Below are 21501 nucleotides of genomic sequence, written 5' to 3' on the forward strand. Positions count from 1 at the left end.
TCTTCCAGAGGTCCTGAGTTCAAATCCCAGCAACCACATGGTGGCTCACAACCATCCGTAATGAGATTCGATGCCCTCTTCTGGTGTGTCTGAAGACAGCTACAGTGTACTCATAAATAAAGTAAATAAATCTTTAAAAAAAAAAAAAAGTTGTCCTCGATGTCACACAGACACTTTCACACATGTACACATACACACATACACAATGGAAAATATATTTAAAACAGCAAGATGGAGAACTGATTTAAGGAAGAAATCCTGGCATCAACCTACAGCCTCCACATGAACCCATGCAGTCTAGCGCCTGCATACACTACACATGTGTACACAGCAAACTCGCACACGTGTGCACAGGTGCACACACATACACACACACAGTAACTTCCTTTACATATTTTTTTTCAGTGCTTGAGTTTTACGAATGCCTTTGTTTTCTGCCTAAGGAAACCAAGGACGCTCTAACTTAGAAAGTCAGTGAAGTCACAACTGCACAAGAATAGTAGTGCACCCCCATCTCCACATCCCACACTTACACTCTGGAGGCATGTTCAGAGCATGGCTCAGAGCAGATCCCGGGTGCAGTGGATGATGTGTAAGAGAAGGCATGTACAGAAGCACAGTATCCCACAGGCAGGCAGGCAGGCAGGCAGATGAGAATGGTCCTGCCTTATTGCAGCCGCTCCCACTAGGCCTGTAGTCAGCAACCTGTTTTCTCCCGGTGAGTCCACACCTGTTCCTTCATTCCTGCTCTTTTCCTCAAGATCCACGGAGGCTTTGCCTCTGAGGCCATGTCCCTCGACTCCACCGTTGCAGTCAGCATCTTCATGTTGCCCCTGCCCCAGCTTGCAGCAGCCCAGCCAGGCTTCAAAGTGTCTCTTATCTTCCTGTAAGCAGCTTGCTATTCAGGTGCCTCATGCTGTCTATAAAAAGCGTCAACCCCCAGGGATGTCCAGACATGGATGATATACCTCACCACACTCACTCTTCAGGCATGCTTCCTTCCTTACGTCAGCCCTGGCCACAGATATGGCAAAATTTAGGGCCTGGAGTCTGGAGAGATGGCTCAGCTGTCAAGAACACTGACTGCTCTTGCAGAGAATTGGGGTTCTATTCCCAGTACCCATCAACAAGGTGGCTGGCTCACAACCATCTGTAACTATAGTTCCAAGGGATCTAATGCCCTCTTCTGGTCTTCATGGGTACTGCATGTACATGGAGCACAGACATACATGCAGGCACTCATATACATAAATGATGGAATAGAACCAATCAATCTTTTGTTGGAGATTCAGGACATGGCTGCACTCTTTCCTTTTTTTTTTTTTTTTCAAAACAAGGTTTCTCTGTGTAGCCATGGCTGTCCTGGAACAGGACACTCTGTAGACCAGGCTGGCCTCAAACTCAGAAATCCGCCTGCCTCTGCCTCCCAAGTGCTGGGGTTAAAGGCATGCACCACCACTGCCCGGCCCATGCACTCTTTCCTTTTGCTAAGGGTTCTTGTTCACATTTTTCTCACTTCCACAGATTCAGATTTCTCAAGTCCCAAATGGAAATCTCAACCTTTCTAAACTTTTCTTTCACCTTCCCCATGTTTCTCCATCTTCAAACTCCACCATGAAACCACACATTATTTCTCCCTCCCATGATCCCATCCAACCTCCCCCCCTCAAATCTGCCTCTCAGATCTGTCCAGAGCTGGGCCCTTTCTTGCCACCTCCTCACCAACCTGGTTCCTTCTAAAGGTTTCCCTGTATTCTGTCCTCACCTGTCCCCAGTCCTCTCTCTGTCAGGGACATCCTACTCCTTGAGATCAAGCATTTGATCCTCCCTCTGGTCCTTGAGACTGGCTCTTCTTCCTTCATCCTCTTGGAATTAAGATGCTTCTTAGACTCGTCTGCTGCCACATGTGACATCAACGTTATTCATTTTATTTGTTTAAAACTATGTCTCGGGAAAAAAAAAAAAAAGCCGGGCGGTGGTGGTGCACACCTTTAATCCCATCACTTGGGAGGCAGAGGCAGGCGGATTTCTGAGTTCGAGGCCAGCCTGGTCTACAGAGTGTCCTGTTCCAGGACAGCCAGGACTACACAGAGAAACCCTGTTTTGAAAAACAAAAAACAAAAAACAAAAAAACAACAAAAAAAAACTATGTCTCGAGCTGGAGAGATAGCTCAGTGGTTAAGAGCACTGGCTACTCTTCCAGAGAGGTCCTGAGTTCACTTCCCAGCATCTCATGGTGGCTCACAACCATCTATAATGAGATGTGATTTCCTCTTCTGACGCATGCAAATGGAGCACTCATACATTAATAAATAAATAAATAAATAAATAAATAAATAAATAAACGCCCCTATGTCTCTTCCTATCAGAATATAAGCTTCATAAAAATATGGATTTTAGTCATATCTTATTCACAGTTGTGGCTTTGGTATCTTAAAAATTACCTATAAAGTAGTCACTTAATAAATACTTAACATAATTAAAACAGCTATTTCCAGCATGTACATGCATTTTCCCCCCACCCCCATTGATTCCCTTCTTGGTCTCTTCCTAGATACCTGCTTCAACTCTACCCATTCCCAGCAGCAGAACAGACCCCTCCTCTTGTTGTATCACCCTACCCTCTGTCCAGTGTGCCTCAGACCTTCCCATACACAGAGGAGTGCCGCAGGATCTTCTGGTGCTAAGAGAAGTGAAGAAAACCCCCAACACCATTACTAAGTGCTGTGGTTTCAATTTTTTTTTTTTTTTTGAGACAGGGTTTCTCTGTGTAGCCTTGGCTGTAACTCACTCTGTAGACCAGTCTGACCTCGAACTCAGAAATCTGCCTGCCTCTGCCTCCCGAGGCTGGGATTAAAGGCCTGCGCCACCACTGCCGGGCAATAGTTTCAATTTTTAAAACATACTTTGTAGCAATTCATAATATGTTAACAAAAATGTAGCCCAATAGTGCAGTGTTTTAAACAGTGTTAAAAAAAGCAGAAACTGGATTTCAGGGCTTGAAGGATGGAATCATTTAGTACAGTGCTGAGCCCTCAGGGGGCGTCCAATAAATCTAAATTGATGATGATTGAGAGGAGGCTCCTAGCTCCTCAGTCTAGCAGAGCCCTCCTGAGATAATCTCATCCATCCCTCTGTCTTCAGACAGACCCAGAAACTCCAGCCCACACAAGCAGGCCACCCTCAGTGCCGCTTTCAAAGCCACACACAGAGTGACGGTTCACGGCCTCTCTCTGTTTCTTGATCCCGGTGGGACACTGAGTGGCAGGGGCAAGAGTTTCTGTCTGCGCCTTTATGATCTGACATTGAAGACTCTGATAAGCTACCTCTAGATCGGGGTGGGGGTGGGGAAACTGAGAGGAACACACAGCCACTGGCCTCAAAGGACAGCTTTTGGAACAATGAGGAGAGACACAAGAGGGGAGAAGGAAAGGGAAACGCAGGCAGCAGAAAGGAGGCTGAAGCCGGAGAGAAGTGGCAGAGAATGAAAGGGTGGACCAGACAGTGAAAGGCTGGGTTTCATAGAGACAGATAAGATGGGGGTGGGGAGTTAAACAGTACCATCCCGACCCCTAGTACTGACATGTGTCTCTTGCTCTTTGCTCCACCAGAAGAGGGCACACTGAGAACGGGGACGGAGTCAGCAACCAGGAATGAGTGAGCTACTCAGCTACCCTTGGAAGAAAGGCAGGCAGGCAGCCCATGTAACATACCATTCCCACATAACTTAGTTAAGAATGAAATGCTGGAGAGATGGTTCATCACAACCACCCACAATCCCAGTCCTAGGGGATCCAGTACCCTCTTTTGACCTTCTTGGGCACCAAAGATGTACATGGTACATGCACACACATAAAGGCAAAACACTCACACATAAAATGAACAACTCTTTTTTTAAAAAAAGAAAGAAAGAAAAAATGAAGGGAGGAAGAAAGAAAACGCAGTTGGGTGTTGTGTCAAGGGAGGCAGAGGCAGGCAGATCTTTATGAATTCAGGACTAGTCTGAATCATATCAGACTGTAAAATAAGACCCTGCTTTTAAAAAGAAAAAGAGAAATGGAAGCTCGTTCCACTTATCTGCTTTGTAATGAATACTAATGGTGAAAGAGTCAAGACAAAAAACCCAACAACACACTTTTGTTGATGACTGAAAACTAGCAGAAGCAATAAGCCTGTTGCTTGCTTAAGATCGAGTCTCCTTCAAAGTAGCTCTGTGCTTGGAGCTCACAATGGAGGCTGGGCTGGCCTTGAACTTGCAGCTCCTGCTTCTACTTCCTGAGGCATTGCAAGCATGGGTTGGGTTTACCATGCCTAACTGTCGAACCTTTCTGATAAACTTTTTTTTTTTCTTTTGGTTTTTCGAGACAGGGTTTCTCTGTGTAGCCCTGGCTGTCCTGGAACTCACTCTGTAGACCAGGCTAGCCTCGAACTCTCAAACTCAGAAATCCGCCTGCCTCTGCCTCTGCCTCCCAAGTGCTGGGATTAAAGGCGTGCGCCACCGCCGCCCGGCTCTGATAAACTTTTTATTTACAAAGTTTGATTTAGAGAAATTGGACTAGATAGATGTGAGAGCCTCAGAAGTCGATTTCCAGCTGAAGATGGACACCATTGAACATCGTTTTAATGATTTATTTTGATTGTTTTTTGTGCTTTTTTTGTTTTTGTTTTTGTTTCGGAGGCCTTGTCTCTCTAATTAGCCCTGGCTGTAAATACTTGCTCTGTAGACCAGGTACTCTCTCTGTAGACTAAACCGGACTCACAGGTATCTGCCTGCCTCTGCCTCCTTAGTGCTGGGATTAAAGGTGTGAGCTAGCATGGCCAGCTTCCATTAACATCTTTTTTTTTAAAAAAAGATTTATTTATTTACTTTATATATATGAGTACACTGTAGCTGTCAGACACACCAGAAGGGGCATCAGATCCTATTACAGATCCTATTACCTTGAGTGTGACCTTGTGTGTGAGGATGTTAGGACTGTGTCAGAGTGTACTAGGTTCCCTGTGAGTCCAAGCCTGTGGAGAAGCCTCTGTCTCTGGCTGGTTAGTTGGAAACAGAGTTCATGGGATGGCTCCTCGTGGAGTTATCATCCTGGGAACCAGAAATCACAAAGCTTGAGCTACAGTTATACAGAGCAGATGCGAGAGAGCTGCCTCCTTCCCCCCACTGAATCCAGACATCGGACACCGAACTTGGGCTGCACAGTGTACCCACATGTGGACAGTGGTTGCTTCCCACAGAAAGGGCAGCAACTCCAGAGACAGAGGAGTCCCATGGAGGGAAAAAGCCAAGCAAAGGACCACAGACAACTAAGGAATGCTGAGAACGGGAGAAGAGCACGCCAGCTGGTTATCCAGTAACAAGTAATGGGCCCTGAGAGCACACATACGCGTAATGTTATACAGACCATGCAGGGGTATTTAGTAATATGTATAACTGTACATGTATGCACGCATAGCAATTAAATTAAAAAGAGGTCAAGAATTTGAGAGCAAGGGGAGTATATGAGAGGGTTGGGAGGGAGAAAGGGAAGGGAGATATGGTGTAATTATATTATGATCTCAAAAATAGATGGGAAAAAAGGTTCAGTCAGGCTAGAGAGGGGCTCAACAGCCACACAGAACCTATGGGAGGTATTTCCCCAGTGGAGGGACTACACAGTGTCAAGGTGGCCATGGCAGTGCATGCCTGGAATCCCCGCACCAGGAAGGTCAAGGCTGGATGGTGGTGAGTTTGAGGCCAACCTTGGGCAGTCCCAGACTTGCCTGCTAAAGAGGGGATCCGGCAATAGGGTCGCCAAGGATGATAAGATGAAGGAATAAGTCTTCAGGCTTATTCCCAGGAATACTCGCAGACTGAGCCATTCATTGTGGTCTCAGCTAAGGCTGTGTGACGGCTTAGGGGAGAGCCACTGTCTGCATGGAAGAGCTCATCTCTCTTCTACTTGTTTCCAGGACAAGGACCATCCCTCCTCCTCCTCACTAGCCACTCATCCTCCAAAGACATCTGTACTTTCCAGTCCTCAGAGCCCTAGCCAGCCAGGTGCCATGACTGAACCCCTCCCTTTGCAAGCCAGGACTGTCTCTCATTTGTGACTCACCAGGCTCCTTTCCGTTCTTTTTCATCCCTTGGAGTTGCACAAGGTCAGCAAAACACTGTCTCTCTGGAACTGATATGTCATAAGGAGCATTTGTGTCTCCCAGCTTTGTCTTCCCATCCCTCTGCGTTCCTTGATCCACGTAAACAGGGGACCTTCGCTAGATCACTGCCGTTCTGCCTCTCCCAGCTTCGTGACAAGCTCAGAGTAGTTCCGAGTCCCCATGAGTCCCCAGTTCATTCTTCTATCTTGACACAAGCTAGAATCATCGGAGAAGAGGATCTAACGGAGGGACTGCCCTCATTAGATTGGCCTGTGGGTATGTCTTTGAGGATATTTTTTTGGTTAATGATTGAGAGGACCCAGACCGCTTCAGGCAGTGAGTGGTACTCTTAGGCAGGCAATTTTGGGTTCTACAAGAAAGCAGGCTGAGCAAGCCATGAGGAGTAAGCCAGTCAGCAGCGTTCCTCTGTGGCCTTTGCTTCAGTTCTTGATCGAGTTCTTGTCCTGACTCCCCTGGTGATAGACTGTGCTGGGACAAGTAAGCCATAGAAACCCTTTCCTCCCCAAGTTGCTTTTGCTTAGAATGCTTTATTGCAACATCAGAAGGCAAACTAGGACTCCATGCCTTTTCAGAGCCGGCCACCTTTCTTTCAGGGTACCCTAACATGACCACTACCCAGAATGCCCTTGTGTAACCTTGGGCTTTTTCATGTGCGTTTTTTTTATGCTGAGCCACTTTGCTGAAGTACAGCCGCTCTCCTCTATCTGCACAGACGCAGAGTCGCTAATCTTGTTTCTGGGTAAAGAAAATGGAATTGTGGGAGAGATTAAATGATTTTCCCAAATCCCACAGCCAGGGACGTTGCACCATGTCCTTGCATCTCAGTCTCTGAAATCCCCTGTACTCACCCCAGCCTTTCCAGAAAACTTCACCCCACCCCACTTGAAGTCACAGCTCTTTCCCAACTGCCCCCCCAGTAGAAAATCATTTAATTTTTTTTGTTTATTTTTATGTGTGTGACTGTTTTGTCTGCAACCATGTCTTCATACCAAGTGTGTGCCTGATGCCCAAGGAGGCCGTAAGAGAACACCAGATCCCCTAGGCATGGAGCTACAGACAGTTGTGAGTCACCACGTGGGTGCTAGAAATTGAAGCCAGGTCCTCTAAAAAAGCAGCCAGTGCTCTTGACTGCTGAGCCACCTCTCCAGCCCTAAATAACCTTCTTATCAAATTCAAATGTAAGCCTGATTTCCTTCACATACACACAGGCTCTAATTTAATTACCAAATCACACCTAATGCACTCACAGACGATTCCTGAAATTGCCACAGAGGAGGGCCTGTCACCGAGCATCGAGCATCGCGTTGTTTTTAGCGAGTGAGTTCTCCCCACATTCCCAGGGCAAAGTTCCCACCAAATCGTTCTTACCCTTGCTAGCTTGTGTGATGAAATCTTACCAGTTAGCTTTCCTTTTCTTTGAAAATGTATTTCCTAGGTTTGATTGGGTTGCTCAGGGGCTAAGGGTACTACCTCTTGCAGAGGACCTGAGTTCAGGTGGCTCACAAGGGCTAGGTCCAGGAAGGTCCCCTGTGGGCATCTGCACTTACATACCCACAGGCAGACACATACACTCATATAGTTGTCTGAATAGGTTTGGTCCCCATAGACTCATGTATTTGAATATGCTTGGCCCAAGGAGTGGCACTATTAGGAGATGCGGCCTTGTTTGAATAGGTCTATCCTTGTTGGAGGAAGTGTGTCACTGTAGGGGTTGTCTTTGAGCTCCTGCTCCTAGCTGCCTGGAAGATAGTCTTCTCCTGGTAGACTACATCTTCTACAAGATGTAGAACTCTCAGCTCCTCCAGTGCCATATCTGCCTGAACACTGCCATGTTCCCACGTTGGTGATAATAGACTGAACCTCTGAACCTGTAAGCCAGCCCCTATTAAATATCCTTTCTAAGAGTTGTCTTGGTCATGGTGTCTCTTTACAGCAATGGAAACCCTAACTAAGACAACTCACACACAGAGAAACACATGCACATAGCCACATACACAGATACACACATGTACACATGCACAGAAAGACACACACAAACACACACAATTAAAAGTAAGTTTTTAAAGACAGAAATTGGTATGGTGGTAAACACCATAATCCCTGCATCCAGGAAGCTGAGGCAGGAGGATGGTGAGTTTAAGAGCCAGCCCGAGCTACAGGTTAAGATTCTGTCTCAAAAAAAAAAAAAAAAAGCGGGGGGCAGGGAGGGGACGGACTGGAGAAATGGCTCAGTCCTTAAAGGCTAGGCTCAATCAAAAAAAAAGGGGTGTGTGTGTGTGGGGAGGACTGGAGCTGTAGCTTATTTAGTGGAGAGTTTGACTAGTGTATATGAAATCCCGAATTTGATCATTACATGTGGTAGCATGTTTAGCTACACAGTGAACTGAGAACCAGTCAGGAATACAGGAGTCCAGAAGGGGAGCCTGGGGACTGGAGCAACACTTAGGAACATTGGCTGTTTGATAAGAGCAACGCCTCAGTGGTTAAGGGCATTGCTGATCTTCCCGAGGTTCTGCGTGTGGTTCTGAGTACCTGTGCCCAGGGTCATGTCCCACCCAAGTCACAACTCTGGTTCCAGGGGATCTGATGGCACGTGGAACATACACACTCAAGAGCACACATACATATAATAAAATAATAAATGAATAAATAAATATTTTTTTAAATTGAGGTTGAGATAGCATTAAAAGTCCGTGGGGCATGGTTAAATAAACGCTGTTACAAGCCTTTAATCTCAGCACTCAGGAGGCAGAGGCAGGCAGATCTCTATGAATTTGAGACCAGCTTGGCCTACAGAGTGAGTTCCAGGACAGTCAGAGCTACACAGAGAAAAGCTGTCTAAGATTAGGAGTAGAGTGAAGTGGAGTGGGGCTTGGTAGATGATACTTTCAGAAGAAGCAACATCACCAGACTACAGACAAAGAGCCCTCCATCCCACACCTATAACATTCCACCCAAAACAACCCTGCCCCATATCCTGGAGCTGTTCCTCAGCATGCCACTCATCTGGAATTCATTTGGACTTTAAACCTCTCCATAACTCACCAGGCTATGAGTTACTGTCATCCAATCAATAGCATCAAACGGAAACACACACCTAAGAAAGAGCATAGGAATTCTGATGAAAAGGAATGGCTGGAAAGGAGGCGAGATCAGGTCCTAGTGGGGCACAGGAGAGAGAGTGAGGCCAAAATGGGAGATCAACTAAGAAGCCTACAGAAAGGAGAGAAAGCCACACACGATGGCTTGCATCTGTAACCACAGTGCTTGGGAGGCTGAGGCAGGAAGACCATGGCTCACAGCCAGCCTGGCCTATAAAGCCAGTCTCTGTCCCCTCCCCACAAAGCAAGGGAAGGCAAAGGCAAATTGGAACCGGTATTAGAATCAGTGTGATATTCCATTCTGCCTATCTCCTACAAAGTCCTCAAACTACTGTGTCCACCATCACCCCAGAAACAATAACGTTACCTCATTCTATGCCACTCCTAGTAAACAGATCCCTCACAACAGAATGTTGTAGAAAGCTACCATCTGAGAGTTAAGACAGTGATGATTCTATCCTTTTAATTAATTAATTTTAATTTATTTTTCTGTGTATAGGTGTTTTGCCTCAATGAATATCTGTTTACTACATGCATGTCTAGTACCCATGGAGACCAGAAGACAATGCTGGATCCTCTGGTATTGTAGTTACTAAAGGTTGTAGCTATCGAGTGGGCGTACCTAGTACTCTTAACTGCTTAGCCACCTCTCCAGCACCCACCCACCCCCACCCCTACAGGTTCTCATACAGTTCTAGGCTGGCCTCAGACTCTCAGGCTTCCTATTTGTTAAGGATGACATTGAACTTCTAATCTTGCTGTCTGTATCTCCACTGTGCTTAGATTCAAGGCGTGAATCACCACATCTGGTTCTGGGGATCTGGATCAGGGCTTTTATACATGCTAGGCAAGCAATCTGCTGGCTGAGCTACATCCGTAGCCCTCCAGTGATACTTCCTTTACATCCAGGACTCAGTGTAAGGGTCTTCTGTTTGCCTGGCAACTGTGAGATAATGCCACTGCTCCCCTCATTTCCCTGGTAAAGGCCACTGGGGCGTCACAGGTTACCCTTGGCTGTCTTCCTCAAAGAAGTAGCAACATTGGCTCTGAGCCCATCATTCCCAGACACAGCCTGCCTGGTCTCTGCTCCTTCCTCTGCTAACAGTCTGTGTAGAGACGACATTCCAGTGTTATCTGACATAAAGAACAAACCAGACAGGCAACCATAGAATGGCCAGGCACGGACTCCACAGCCCAGCTAGCATCGCCTGCTCTTGCTGCCCTCCTCCATCCACATCAGGAACACACTAAATTCACATCCAGAGCCGGGCGGTAGTGGCACACGCCTTTAATCCCAACACTTGGGAGGCAGAGGCAGGCGGATTTCTGAGTTCGAGGCCAGCCTGGTCTACAGAGTAAGTTCCAGGACAGCCAGAGCTACACAGAGAAACCCTGTCTCAAACCCCCCCCCACCAAAAAAATTTCACATCCAGTTTTCAACTGCATAGCCATAGCCTGGTTCCACCTCCCCAGTCTCAAACTCAGGCCTGATGTCAACCACACCATATATGTACACAGCAGCCTGTTCCTGCCTTCTCCATGGCCATTCTACATTGGGAAGTACAGAATTCTCAGATTCTTTGTTCAGGGTGCCTTTAATATATATTAAATATTACACACACATACTTACACACACACACACACACACACACACACACACGCCCATGGGTATCAGAAGAAGCATTAGGTCATCTGGAAGAGTTACAGGCAGTCGTGAGCCACCACATGGATGCTGGGAACTGAATCCAGGTCCTCTGCGAGAGCTACAAGTGCTCTTAGTGGCTGAGCCATCTCTCCAGCCACCCTCCCCACTCCCTTTAATAAAAGAATAGCTCATCAATAAAGGTATCCTTATGGATCAAGCAGAATTGTAAACCAGCTTATACTTGGTAGCTCATACTTCTAACCCTAGCTAATTGAGAGGCTAAGACAGGAGAATTATGAGTTGTGGGCCAGCCTGGAACTGTGAGACCCATCTCATGTTTTAAATAAATAGACAAATAAACAAGCAAACAAATAAACAATAATCTCAAAGCACATTAAAAAACCAAACACTTGTATAGCTGGAAATGCCCTTAACAATAACTTAATTCACAGCCCTAATTTTACTGATGAAGGAGAGAGGTGATGCGGCTAACATCTCAATGTTCTGTGTCCCTGTGCATAATACACAGGATTCTGGCATTCAGGGCTTTGCGCGGTCTCTTCCCACAACTCCCCATGAAAGGTCCAGCTTTGCCACAACCGCAATTCTGACCCCTCTTTTCTGTGCTTCACAGTTCAGAAATCTGTTGCTGCTACCCAGGTCAGAAACGTTTGTTTGTCTGATCCTTTGCGTGGTGCTTTCTGCTTGTGGCCCTCACACCCACGGTTCCCACAGCCTGGTTCTAACTCACATACAGATGTTCCCTGTTACAGGAGACCTTTTATTCTTATCTCCCCGGTGGCTAGTGAGACTGTACTTGGTGGCTTTGACCAGCATGGGGCTGTCTCTTCCGAGGACACCTGAATTCAACCTATTTATCTCCTTCCCTTAACCTGCCTTTTCTCAAGCAGTCCCCACAGTCAAGAGTGCCTCCAAATTCCTCCAAGCTGGTAACTCTTCCCACACGTTCAGAATTTGACAAAGGCTGCCAGCCCCTCCTGTGCAGCAGGAGCCCAGGCTGCCCCTCGGCTGTGCACACAGGCATACCCACATAAGTCTCTCTCTTTGTACACCTGATTTCTATTTCCTAATGTCAAGTCAGCTCGTGGAAAAGACCCAACTCTTCTATTACCTTTGAGAGAGAGCCCTTGCCTGCAGCTTCTTAGAGCAGTCTTTAGTGCAACACAAAGCACTTTGCTTATAATAAATATTATTATATCATCTCTTCTTTCCAACTGAAATATTTTCATCATCATCATTATCATCATTGTCATCAGCAGCAGCAGCAGCAGCAACAGCAGCAGCAGCAACAGCAGCATTGAGACAGAGGCTCGTTGTGTATAGTCCTGGCTGGCCTGGGACTTTCTATGTAAACCAGCCTAGCCTCAAACTCACAAGGCTCCACCTGCCTATGGCTCTAGAGAACTAGCATTAAAGGCATGCTACACCATGCCCAGCCATTATTATTGTTATTATAATTATTATTTCTCCTCTTCCTCATCCTCTTTCTTCTCTTTCCTCTTCTCTTCCCATATCTCTTTTGACATAGGGTCTCATGTAACCCTAGCTGACATCAAACTTGTTCGAGAACAAAAATAGCCTTGAATCCCTCCCTCCGTGTCTGGCTGGTTCTTCCCACTGTCCCCAGTACAGTCTTCCTGCCCATTACTGTGAGAGGAAGAATTTTCTTCCTAAACTGGAAGTGTTGGCACATGCCTTTAATCCCAGGCAAAGGCAGGCGGATTTCTGAGTTCAAGCCCAGCCCGATCTACAAAGTTGGTTCCTGGATGGTCAGGGCTACACCGAGAAACCCTGTCCTCAAAAACCAAAAGGGAAAACAAACAAACAAAGAAACAAACGAAGGGAAGGAATTCTCTTCCTAGTCTTCTGTAATATACACCCCCACACCTTCGTGTGCCACTACAGAAGCTGCTCGTCCCCACACAAGTCCATGTACCACAGACCCTTTCCAATCCCCCAGCAAACGTCTCCAGGGCCACCAGAACTTTGAGATTTGTCCCTCCTTCGGGGTTCTTTATGATCTTCACCAGGAACTCCCTGGCAGGTGGATAAAGGCCGCCCCTTCTCAGCTATGAAGCAGGGTACGATTTTACACTAAAGACACAGTGGTGGGGGCTAGAGGGATGGCTTGGGGCTAAGAGTGTTTACTGCTCTTGGTGAGGACCGAGCTCAGTTTCTATAGCCACGTGTGAAAGCTCACAAATGTCTATAACTCCAGGTCCAAAGCATCCAAATCCTTCTACCTTCAGAGGCTCTACTTATGTGCAAATACTCACACATCGTCACACACAAATACATGTCACTAAAAATAAAATTGTTTTATTTTTATTTTCTTATGTTGTAAATTTGTTGTTTTTTTTTTTTTTGGGGTTTGAGGCAGAGTCTCTCCAAAGAATGTCATGAAATTTGTTCCTATCTATGACAAAAACATCCTGTATTGCTAAGACAATCATGATTTTTGTTCCACAATGACAAATTAAAGGACATGTTGAGTTTTGGTTAGGAGTCAGTTAGAGCCATGTTTAACTCCCCCATATTGACAGATTCCTGACAGGAGGTCCTTGGAGATCAGATCCCTACTTCAACACTCGGTCTAGGAATTGAAAGGAACTTCAAAGGCCCCTCCATTGGCTGGGTGTGGCACACACTTTTAGTCCAGAGGCAAGTAGATGAAAGTGAGTTCAAGGTCAGCCTGGACTATGAAGCAAGTTCCAGGCCAGCATAATGAGTTTCTGTCTCAAAAACAGACAAACAAACAAACAAAACCCCAACCAAACAACACACATGCATGTACACACACACATATATGCACATGCACATACATACAGATTCATGCAAACGCACACACACAAGTACCTCAAGGAAAACTTTTGATCTAGATGAGGAAAGTAAAACCTAAAGAAGTTATGTGACAGTGGCTCTCCCAAAGTGTCTTAAACATACATGGCCTACACTAGGCATACAATAACATAGCATAAAAATTACACAGCAAAATAGTGATAAATCTGAGACTGGAGCCTGTGTCAGAGCTGCCAAGTAAATGTTCCTTAGTCACATTAAGCTAATGCACCATTCATCTTTTCTAATTTTTACAATTACAGTGTTTATTTAGTGTGTCTGTGTGTACATGGATGACATGTGTGTGCATAAGCACGGGTGACATGTATGTACATGAGCACGGATGATGTGTGTGCATGAGCACGGATGACATGTGTGTACATGAATACGGGTGACATGTGTGTGCATGAGCATGGATGACATGTGTGTACATGAGCATGGGTGACATGTGTGTGTGCATGAGCACAGGTGACATGTGTGTGCATGAGCATGGATGACATGTGTGTGTGCATGAGCACAGGTGACATGTGTGTGCATGAGCATGGATGACATGTGTGTACATGTGCACAGATGACATGTGTGTGCATGAGCACGGGTGACATGTGTGTGCATGAGCATGGATGACATGTGTGTGTGCATGAGCACAGATGACATGTGTGTGCATGAGCACGGATGACATGTGTGTGTGCATGAGCACAGATGACATGTGTGTACATGAGCAGGGATGATGTGTGTGCATGAGCACGGGTGACATGTGTGTACATGAGCACATGAACACAGATGACATGTGTGCACATGGATACATGAGTATGGATGGCAAAGGACAGCTTTTAAGAGCTGGTTCTCTCCTTTCACCGTGTAGGTTTCAAGGACTAAAACTCCTGATAGCAAGAGCTGATGATACTCTCTCATTTGTCTTCTTTTAAAAGTCAATGGAGCTGGACGGCGGTGGCGCATGCCTTTAATCCCAGCACTTGGGAGGCAGAGGCAGGTGGATTTCTGAGTTCGAGGCCAGCCTGGTCTACAGAGTGAGTTCCAGGACAGCCAGGGCTACACAGAGAAACCTTGTCTCGAAAAACCAAAAATAAAAAAAAGGTCAATGGAGTTCTGACCACAGGGACACACGCCATGATTGCCAGCATTGAGGAGGCAGAGGCAGAAGGATCTTTATGAGCTGAGGCCTGCCTGGTTCCAGGTTAGCCAGGGCTACAGGGAGAGATCCTGTCTTGGGAAGAGAAGAGGAGAGGAGAGGGGAAGGGAGGGTAGGGGAGGGGAGGGGACAGGAGGGGAGAGGTGAAGTCAGACTATGGTGGTGTGTACTTCTTTAATCTCAGAACTAGACAGGCAGAAGCAGGCAGATCTCTGTGAATTTGAGGCCAGCTTGGTCTACAGAGCACAGTCGGGGCTCTACAAAGAAACTCTGTCTTGAAAAAACAAAAAAGAAAGAAAGAGAGAGAGAGAGAGAGAGAGGGGTGGGGGAGGGAGGGAGGGAGAGAGGGAGGTAGGAAGAAAAGAGTCAGTGGAGAGTTGTCTGACTATAACATCGGAAGTTCAAGATGTCTTGCACACAGTGAGTTTGAAGCCAGCCTAGGATACACAAGACCTTCTCTCAAAATAAAAACCAAAAACAGCTGGAGAGATGGTTCAGTGGTTAGAAACACACACTGCTCTCCTTCAGCCCCCGTGTCAAACGTCTCACAACTACCTGTCACTGCAGCCTCAGGGGACCCCACACTCCTCTGGCTTCTGTATACACATATGCACATAATTTACAAATAAAAGTAAAAGTATTTTAGAGAGATAAAATAAAAATAAACCGTAAAAGGTTGATGGAGCAAGCTGAGCGCAGTGGTTCACAGCCTGAGTCCTAACACATGGGGGAGGCTCAGGCAGAAGTCTGCACTGCTGCGAGCCCAGCCTGGGTTACACAGTGAGTCTGAGCTCAGCCTGGGAAACAGAATGATAAACCATTAAACAAACAAACAAACAAGACAAAAAGCCAGTGGAACCATCACTCTCTGTGAAGCTTCTCTCGAAAGTTCTAGGAACATATACTCTAGATCTGTGTCACCTAAACCAAAACATTCCCATCTTGTTTTGAACAGCAGAAGTCTCTGGCTCTACAACACAGGGTTTCCCATCCCCTCTCACAGGTAAATATCATACCGTGACAGTCATAACGGGCACCTATTCAGAAATTAATTAGTGGTCATCTAAAAATGTTTCCTAGCTACAATCAGGTGCTCAGCTTAGAGCAATCAGCCCTTGACTAGCACACTCCTCTGAAGTTCCCTGCTCTCCTCCGTGATTACCATTATTACTGCAATCTCCTTTCGGAAATTAACAGATCCTTCCCTGTTCGGTTTTTAAAAGATGGTGCTCACGACACTGGCACCTCTTGGGCTGGTCCCTCACACGCTGACATCCTTTACACCACCCTAGCTACAAAAATTCTAAATTTGTTCAGCATCTAAGGTGGTGTCCTGTCACACACCGTTCTCCTTGTGTTTTTATCTCTCTTCTGATGGTTACGTACCCACCCCCACTTGCTGTTTACGCCTTCCAGCAGTCCAACCTTCCAATGGAACACTCCAGATATTCTCATTTTGAAGTCTTGGTCTGCATTTTCCCCAAAAGACAGTTGTTCCCCTCACCCCAGCACTCCCCAGCAGAGAACATCCTTTCCAGTCAACAGCTGAGTGCTGCACACACTTGCCATATCTGGCCCACAGGTTAGCTGTGACTGACTATGCTCAGTCAGAGCTCCCACACTTCTTCAGACCCTCAAGACCAGCTCTGACCCTCCCAGTTGGGGCTGAATCTGCTCTTGTTCTTGGGAGCACCCTGCAGTCTTCTGGGTGTTTCTTGGATTGCTGAGGACCTGCCTCCCCATGGCCTTCCTCTGTCTCTTTCATGAGCCTGTTCTTTCAGACCCTCAGGATGTGCTCCTGAAACATGGCGGACCTGAAGAGAGCAGAGGGGGGAGCGTAGAACACTGGGTTTCAAACAGTGGAGAAAGAGGATACAAAATATGCCGTTCAGATGTTCATACAGATTAATGTTGAAGCTGTATTTTGGACATATTTGACTAAGTAAGTTTGTTATTTCCCGTTGCATCCTTTTATCTTTCTAATGTGACTAGTGAAAACCTTTAAAGTACACATAAGAATATATGGTTTCCTTGAGCTACTTTGGGTTCTTCTGTTGGCATGTGCCTGTGGGGTAGTGTGTGTGTGTATGTGTGTATGTGCGTGTATGCGTGTGTGTGTACTGTGCATGCCTGTGTGTGGATGTGTGTGAGTGTGTGTATGTACTGTGTGTGTGTATGTACTGTGTGCATGTGTGTGTGTACAGAATTCAATACCCTACCCTGTGCTAGGTGAGCATTTTACTTCCCCAGCCTACTGATCTATATTTAATCCCCACTACCCATTCAAATCCTCTTGTCTTTTTCGCTCCTGTTAAAAGGCTGCCTCATTGGTCCTATTGCCCCACCCCCACTCCAAGCCTTGAACAATCGAATCTACCACACTCAGTGCTTTTCCTATCCATCATTTCTTCACTTAGGTCTTCTTTTCATTGCTAACATAACTTTCTCCCCTACACTCAAATTATAATGCATTTCAGGGGCCTTTCTTCCCTAGTTCTCAGAGAATGACCTCTTTCTTAATCCATAACTAGTTGAAAACACTTTTCTGTGATTCCCAAAGAATAGAACTGTTTCATTCTCCGAACTGGCCTATCTTCACTATAAGTTTTTTTCTTCTTTTCTTTTTAAGATGGGCTTTTAAGTAATCCAGGCTGGCCTCCAACATAATATGTAGCTATGGTTGACTTTGACCTCCTCATCTGCCAGCCTCTACCTCCTGGTTACAGGTGCCATCACACCCAGCTATCCCATTCAACAAGTGTGGGTGACCAATAATTCCAGCCACCTGTGCCTACCAGGAAAGCAACTCTTCCTCTGTCTCCTTAAGGACTGCACTGCTCCCAGACTCTTCTCTGTGGAGGTTCCTGTTCATCACACACAGCAGAGACCTGCCCAATCCCACAGCCTCCAGGACAATCCACCCATAGAGGCTTCATGTCTCATCATCCTCAGTGGCCATTCTCATCCCCCGGATGGATTTTATGCTAACATTTCAGTAACTCACACCTAGGAAGACAGGCAAGGGGTTGTCCAAAGGCTGGGACAGCTGTACTGAGGGAGAAGTCACAGGCCAGGACCCCGCCCCTGTGAGCGAGCCTCCGATGTTTGCTCTGACGCCTGCCTTCCTCACTGTTCCTGTAGCACCCACGGTGGTGCTGCTATAGATCTTCCCAGGGTGGGGCGTGACCTTCAGCACACAGATGACAGAACTGCTTCCAGGTCTCTTTCCTGTTATAGTGCCAACAAAACCCTTTCTCTATGCTCCACAGCAGTACACACACACACACACACACACACACCTCTCTCTCTCTCTCTCTCTCTGTGTTACATTTTTCTTAGATCAGGAGATGTGTTCTTCCTCACTTTCTCTGTGTCTCCAGCCACCAACTGCCCTTAGAACTGAAACCTGTCTAGAGAGTAACACTCCTGATACTGAAACTCAGCTTGCCCCGGCATCTTCCTTTAGCTTTCTCCCAGTTCTCGAATGACAGAACTCTCTTCCCTTCGTCCTCACACACTTTTTTTTTTCAGTGACGTTGCTCACTTTTCTTTCAGCCCAGCCCGACTTCCTCTTCCCTCAAACAGTCCATGCCCTATTCGCAATCTCCACCCCCCATCCCCCACCATAGGTCTTTCCTTACTTCTTTCTCAGTGTTTCTCTTCTGTCCTTTTCCTCTCTGTCCATATATTTGGTTTAATTGCCCATGTTGGGTTTATTTCAGAAAAGAACCTTCACCATAGAGAGAAAGAACAGAGGGACCCTGGCAGTGTAGGAATGAGGATAGTGCTCCCATGGTAAGGACACACCCTCTCAGTTCTGGTCCACCTGTGGTTCCTCCCACCTCCTTCCAGCTCTAGGCTTTCTTACATGTGCCTGGAGCTGCCTCCTCCCTGTAGCCTCCAAAGCATCTCTTCAGTATCCAGCCCTGCTCTTTCCCTGCATCTGAACTATCCCAATCCTTCTTTCTTAGGAGCCTCCTGCTGGTTTCCATCCTCCAAGCTCTGCTCTCTGGTCCTGAAGATCCTGTCCCCTATCTCCCGAAGCTCTCTTCTGCTTAAGGTCCTCCTAAGCAGATACTGCTCTGACTTCTGATCCTCTTGGAGCAACTAGTTTAGAAAAGGAATTAACAGATGAATCTCCACAGCCAAAACATCCAGAAGTAAATTAGAAAATAGAAGGCAGGCTTTTTGACAGCCACTGACATCTGAAAGAGTGAACAGCGGTTTCACGGCAAGGACTTGTCATCAGGAATTGCCTGTCCTAACCAATGATTCTTGGACCCTCTTCTTTCTTCTGCTATGATCAGCTTCCAAATCCTTCGAGTCCTTTCCATCCCAACCTAAGTGCCATGAACTGTGAAGCAGAAGTGGGCTCGTCCTAGTGCGGAGGAAGTTGAAGCTCTCTACCCTTGCACGGGCTGTCTTCCTTAATCAGAACTCACCAGATTGCAGAAGCCTTGATCTCAACACACCTGGCTCTGCCTGACTGAGAGAAAGCTTTAGGGTAGATACCGAGGTCAGGACAAGAGGGCTTCAAGGGAATGGATTCTGATCGGGGTTCGTTTACTACACCCTGTCTCTGTGGAGAAGGCATCTTCCCCGGGAGAGCCCAGGACTCTTAAATGATAGCTCAGCTAAATCTTAGCAGGATTCTCAACTCTAAATCTTTATGCCACACCCAACTCTGCCAGCCTTTAGCATCTGCAGTCCTGGCCAGCCTGGTCCAGCACCCTCCCTGGTTCTCCAATGTTTTTAGATCTAGTTTAAAGGAGAATTCGAGAGCGACCTCTACTAAGGTGAAGCCGCAGGCTCACCAGGCCCTCCTTGTGCCCTGCATCCATAAAGCCCATGTCCACTCTTTGAGTGTTGAGGAGTCGATTTAGAACGTGTCCCCACGCACTAAACCGACAGCTACCCCAGTATGCTGTTGCCCTAAGGTCCTGCTGGGACCCTCCTGAATACAACCCTTGAGAGGAGAAAAACGAAGGGATTGTGAAAAAGAGACAGGGCGAGGCTTGTGGACTATAACGCTGTGAGAAACGTGCTGCCGGTGAGGCTTCAGGCGCTCCGGGGCCAGAGCAAGGCTTTGGGACTTGGAGATGTTCAGGACTGAACACCGCGTATGATCTGGAGTCCAGCATTCCAGGGCTCCAAGCAGATGGCGGGAGTTTTGGACCGGCCCCGGGTGTGGGACTTCCTGACGACCCAACCCGTGTCGGTCCCAGTACTTACCGGGCAGACTCGGGAAAGTCTCTGAGAAGTGCGGAGGCGGGGGCGGCGGGGGCTCAGTCACTTTCTCGCGCGCGGGGAGCAGCTCCTCGGCATCCAGCGCTCCGTCCGTGCGCCGGGCCGCGGGCTCCGGGTTGCTTCGCGAGGCGTTGGAGGCGGCAGCGGCAGCGGCGAGCTCCGGGGGCCCGTAGTAGGCGTCGGGGGGCTCTGCGAAGCTGGGCAGCGCAGTGGTCAGCGCCACCATCGAGGGTACCGCCTGGCCCAGCCCCGCGCAGAAGGTGTTGCTCAGGCGGCCCGCGAACGAGGCGAGCGGGGCGAGCGGCGGCAGGCCGGCGGGCAGCGGCGCGGGGGCCAGCGCCTGCGGCAGCACGAGCGGCCGGTAGGGCATGAACATGGGGTAGCCGGTGTAGAGCAGGTGGCCCGAGCGCGGCGGCGGCGGCCCGATGAGCGAGTCGATGGAGAAGGCGGCGCCGGGGCCGCCGCTGCTCCCGCCGCTGCCCCCGGGGGCGCCGCCGCCCGCCGCTCTCTGCATGGCGCTGCCCGGGCCCCGCCGTGCGCCCCGCGCGGACACGCAGGGCTCGCTGCGGGCGCGCGGGCCGAGGTGGCGGCGGGGCGCGGGCTCGGCGCAGTGTGGCTCCGGCGCCGCGCTCCCTCGCTCATAAGGAGGGAGGGGGCGGGCGGGCGGGCTGGGGGTGTCGCCCTCCGGACTCATCCATCTTCCTCAAATTACGCTTCACTTGCTCCCTCCGCCCGCCGCCGCGCCCGGCTCCCGCGCCCCGCGCCCCGCGCCTTCCCAGTGGCCCGGCCGGCCCGGGACCCCGCCCGCCCCCCGCGGCCCAACCAACTATTATTAATGCAGATTGATGAGGCCGGACCCGCCGCTTTGTGAAAGTTTGCGGCGGGCGAGGAGGCGGCGGCGGCAGCTGGCCAGGTCCCCTCCCCGCGCCCGGACCTGCTCCCGGCTCAGCCCACGCGGCCCGGGCTCGGCGCGGCTCGAAGGGAGAGAGGGGTGCGGCGGGGCGGGGCGGGGGTGCGCGGGACGCCAGGAGCGACTCGGGGCGCACGGAGTGGCGATCCCTAGGAGCCGGGACGCGACGTGGGGCAGCAGGGGGCGCGCTCTCCGCCCAGGGCCCGGTGTGCGCCCGGGGCCACTCGTGGGCGACCGCTTTCCTGCTGTCTTCCCAGTCCCTTCTCACTCTCTGCCCGGGACTCGATTCTCTAAGCATTGGCTCCAGCTCCTTCTCTCTCATTCCTACTCTATCTCTAACTTCTCGCTTCTGCGGGAATTCCTGGGTGCCTACACAGTGGCAAGTACTTACCCTTCCCCCTCCTTTACCTTTCCCCCTCCACCTCTTTCT

General features: G+C 48.5%; 1 protein-coding gene across 1 annotated transcript in view; it reads right to left on the reverse strand.

Moving 5' to 3' along the window:
• The window catches only part of Gbx1 (gastrulation brain homeobox 1), a 23681-nt gene extending 2441 nt beyond the window's left edge, over window positions 1–21240 (reverse strand). The window contains exon 1 of the mRNA XM_028774782.1: window positions 20147–21240. Within this exon, the coding sequence (XP_028630615.1) occupies window positions 20147–20855 (709 nt within the window). The 5' untranslated portion in view covers window positions 20856–21240. The remainder of the gene's footprint in view (window positions 1–20146) is intronic.
• Window positions 21241–21501: the final 261 nt, after the last annotated feature.

The sequence above is a fragment of the Grammomys surdaster genome, unplaced genomic scaffold (assembly GCF_004785775.1).
Source record: "Grammomys surdaster isolate TR1022 unplaced genomic scaffold, NIH_TR_1.0 242, whole genome shotgun sequence".
NCBI classification, from domain to species: domain Eukaryota; kingdom Metazoa; phylum Chordata; class Mammalia; order Rodentia; family Muridae; genus Grammomys; species Grammomys surdaster.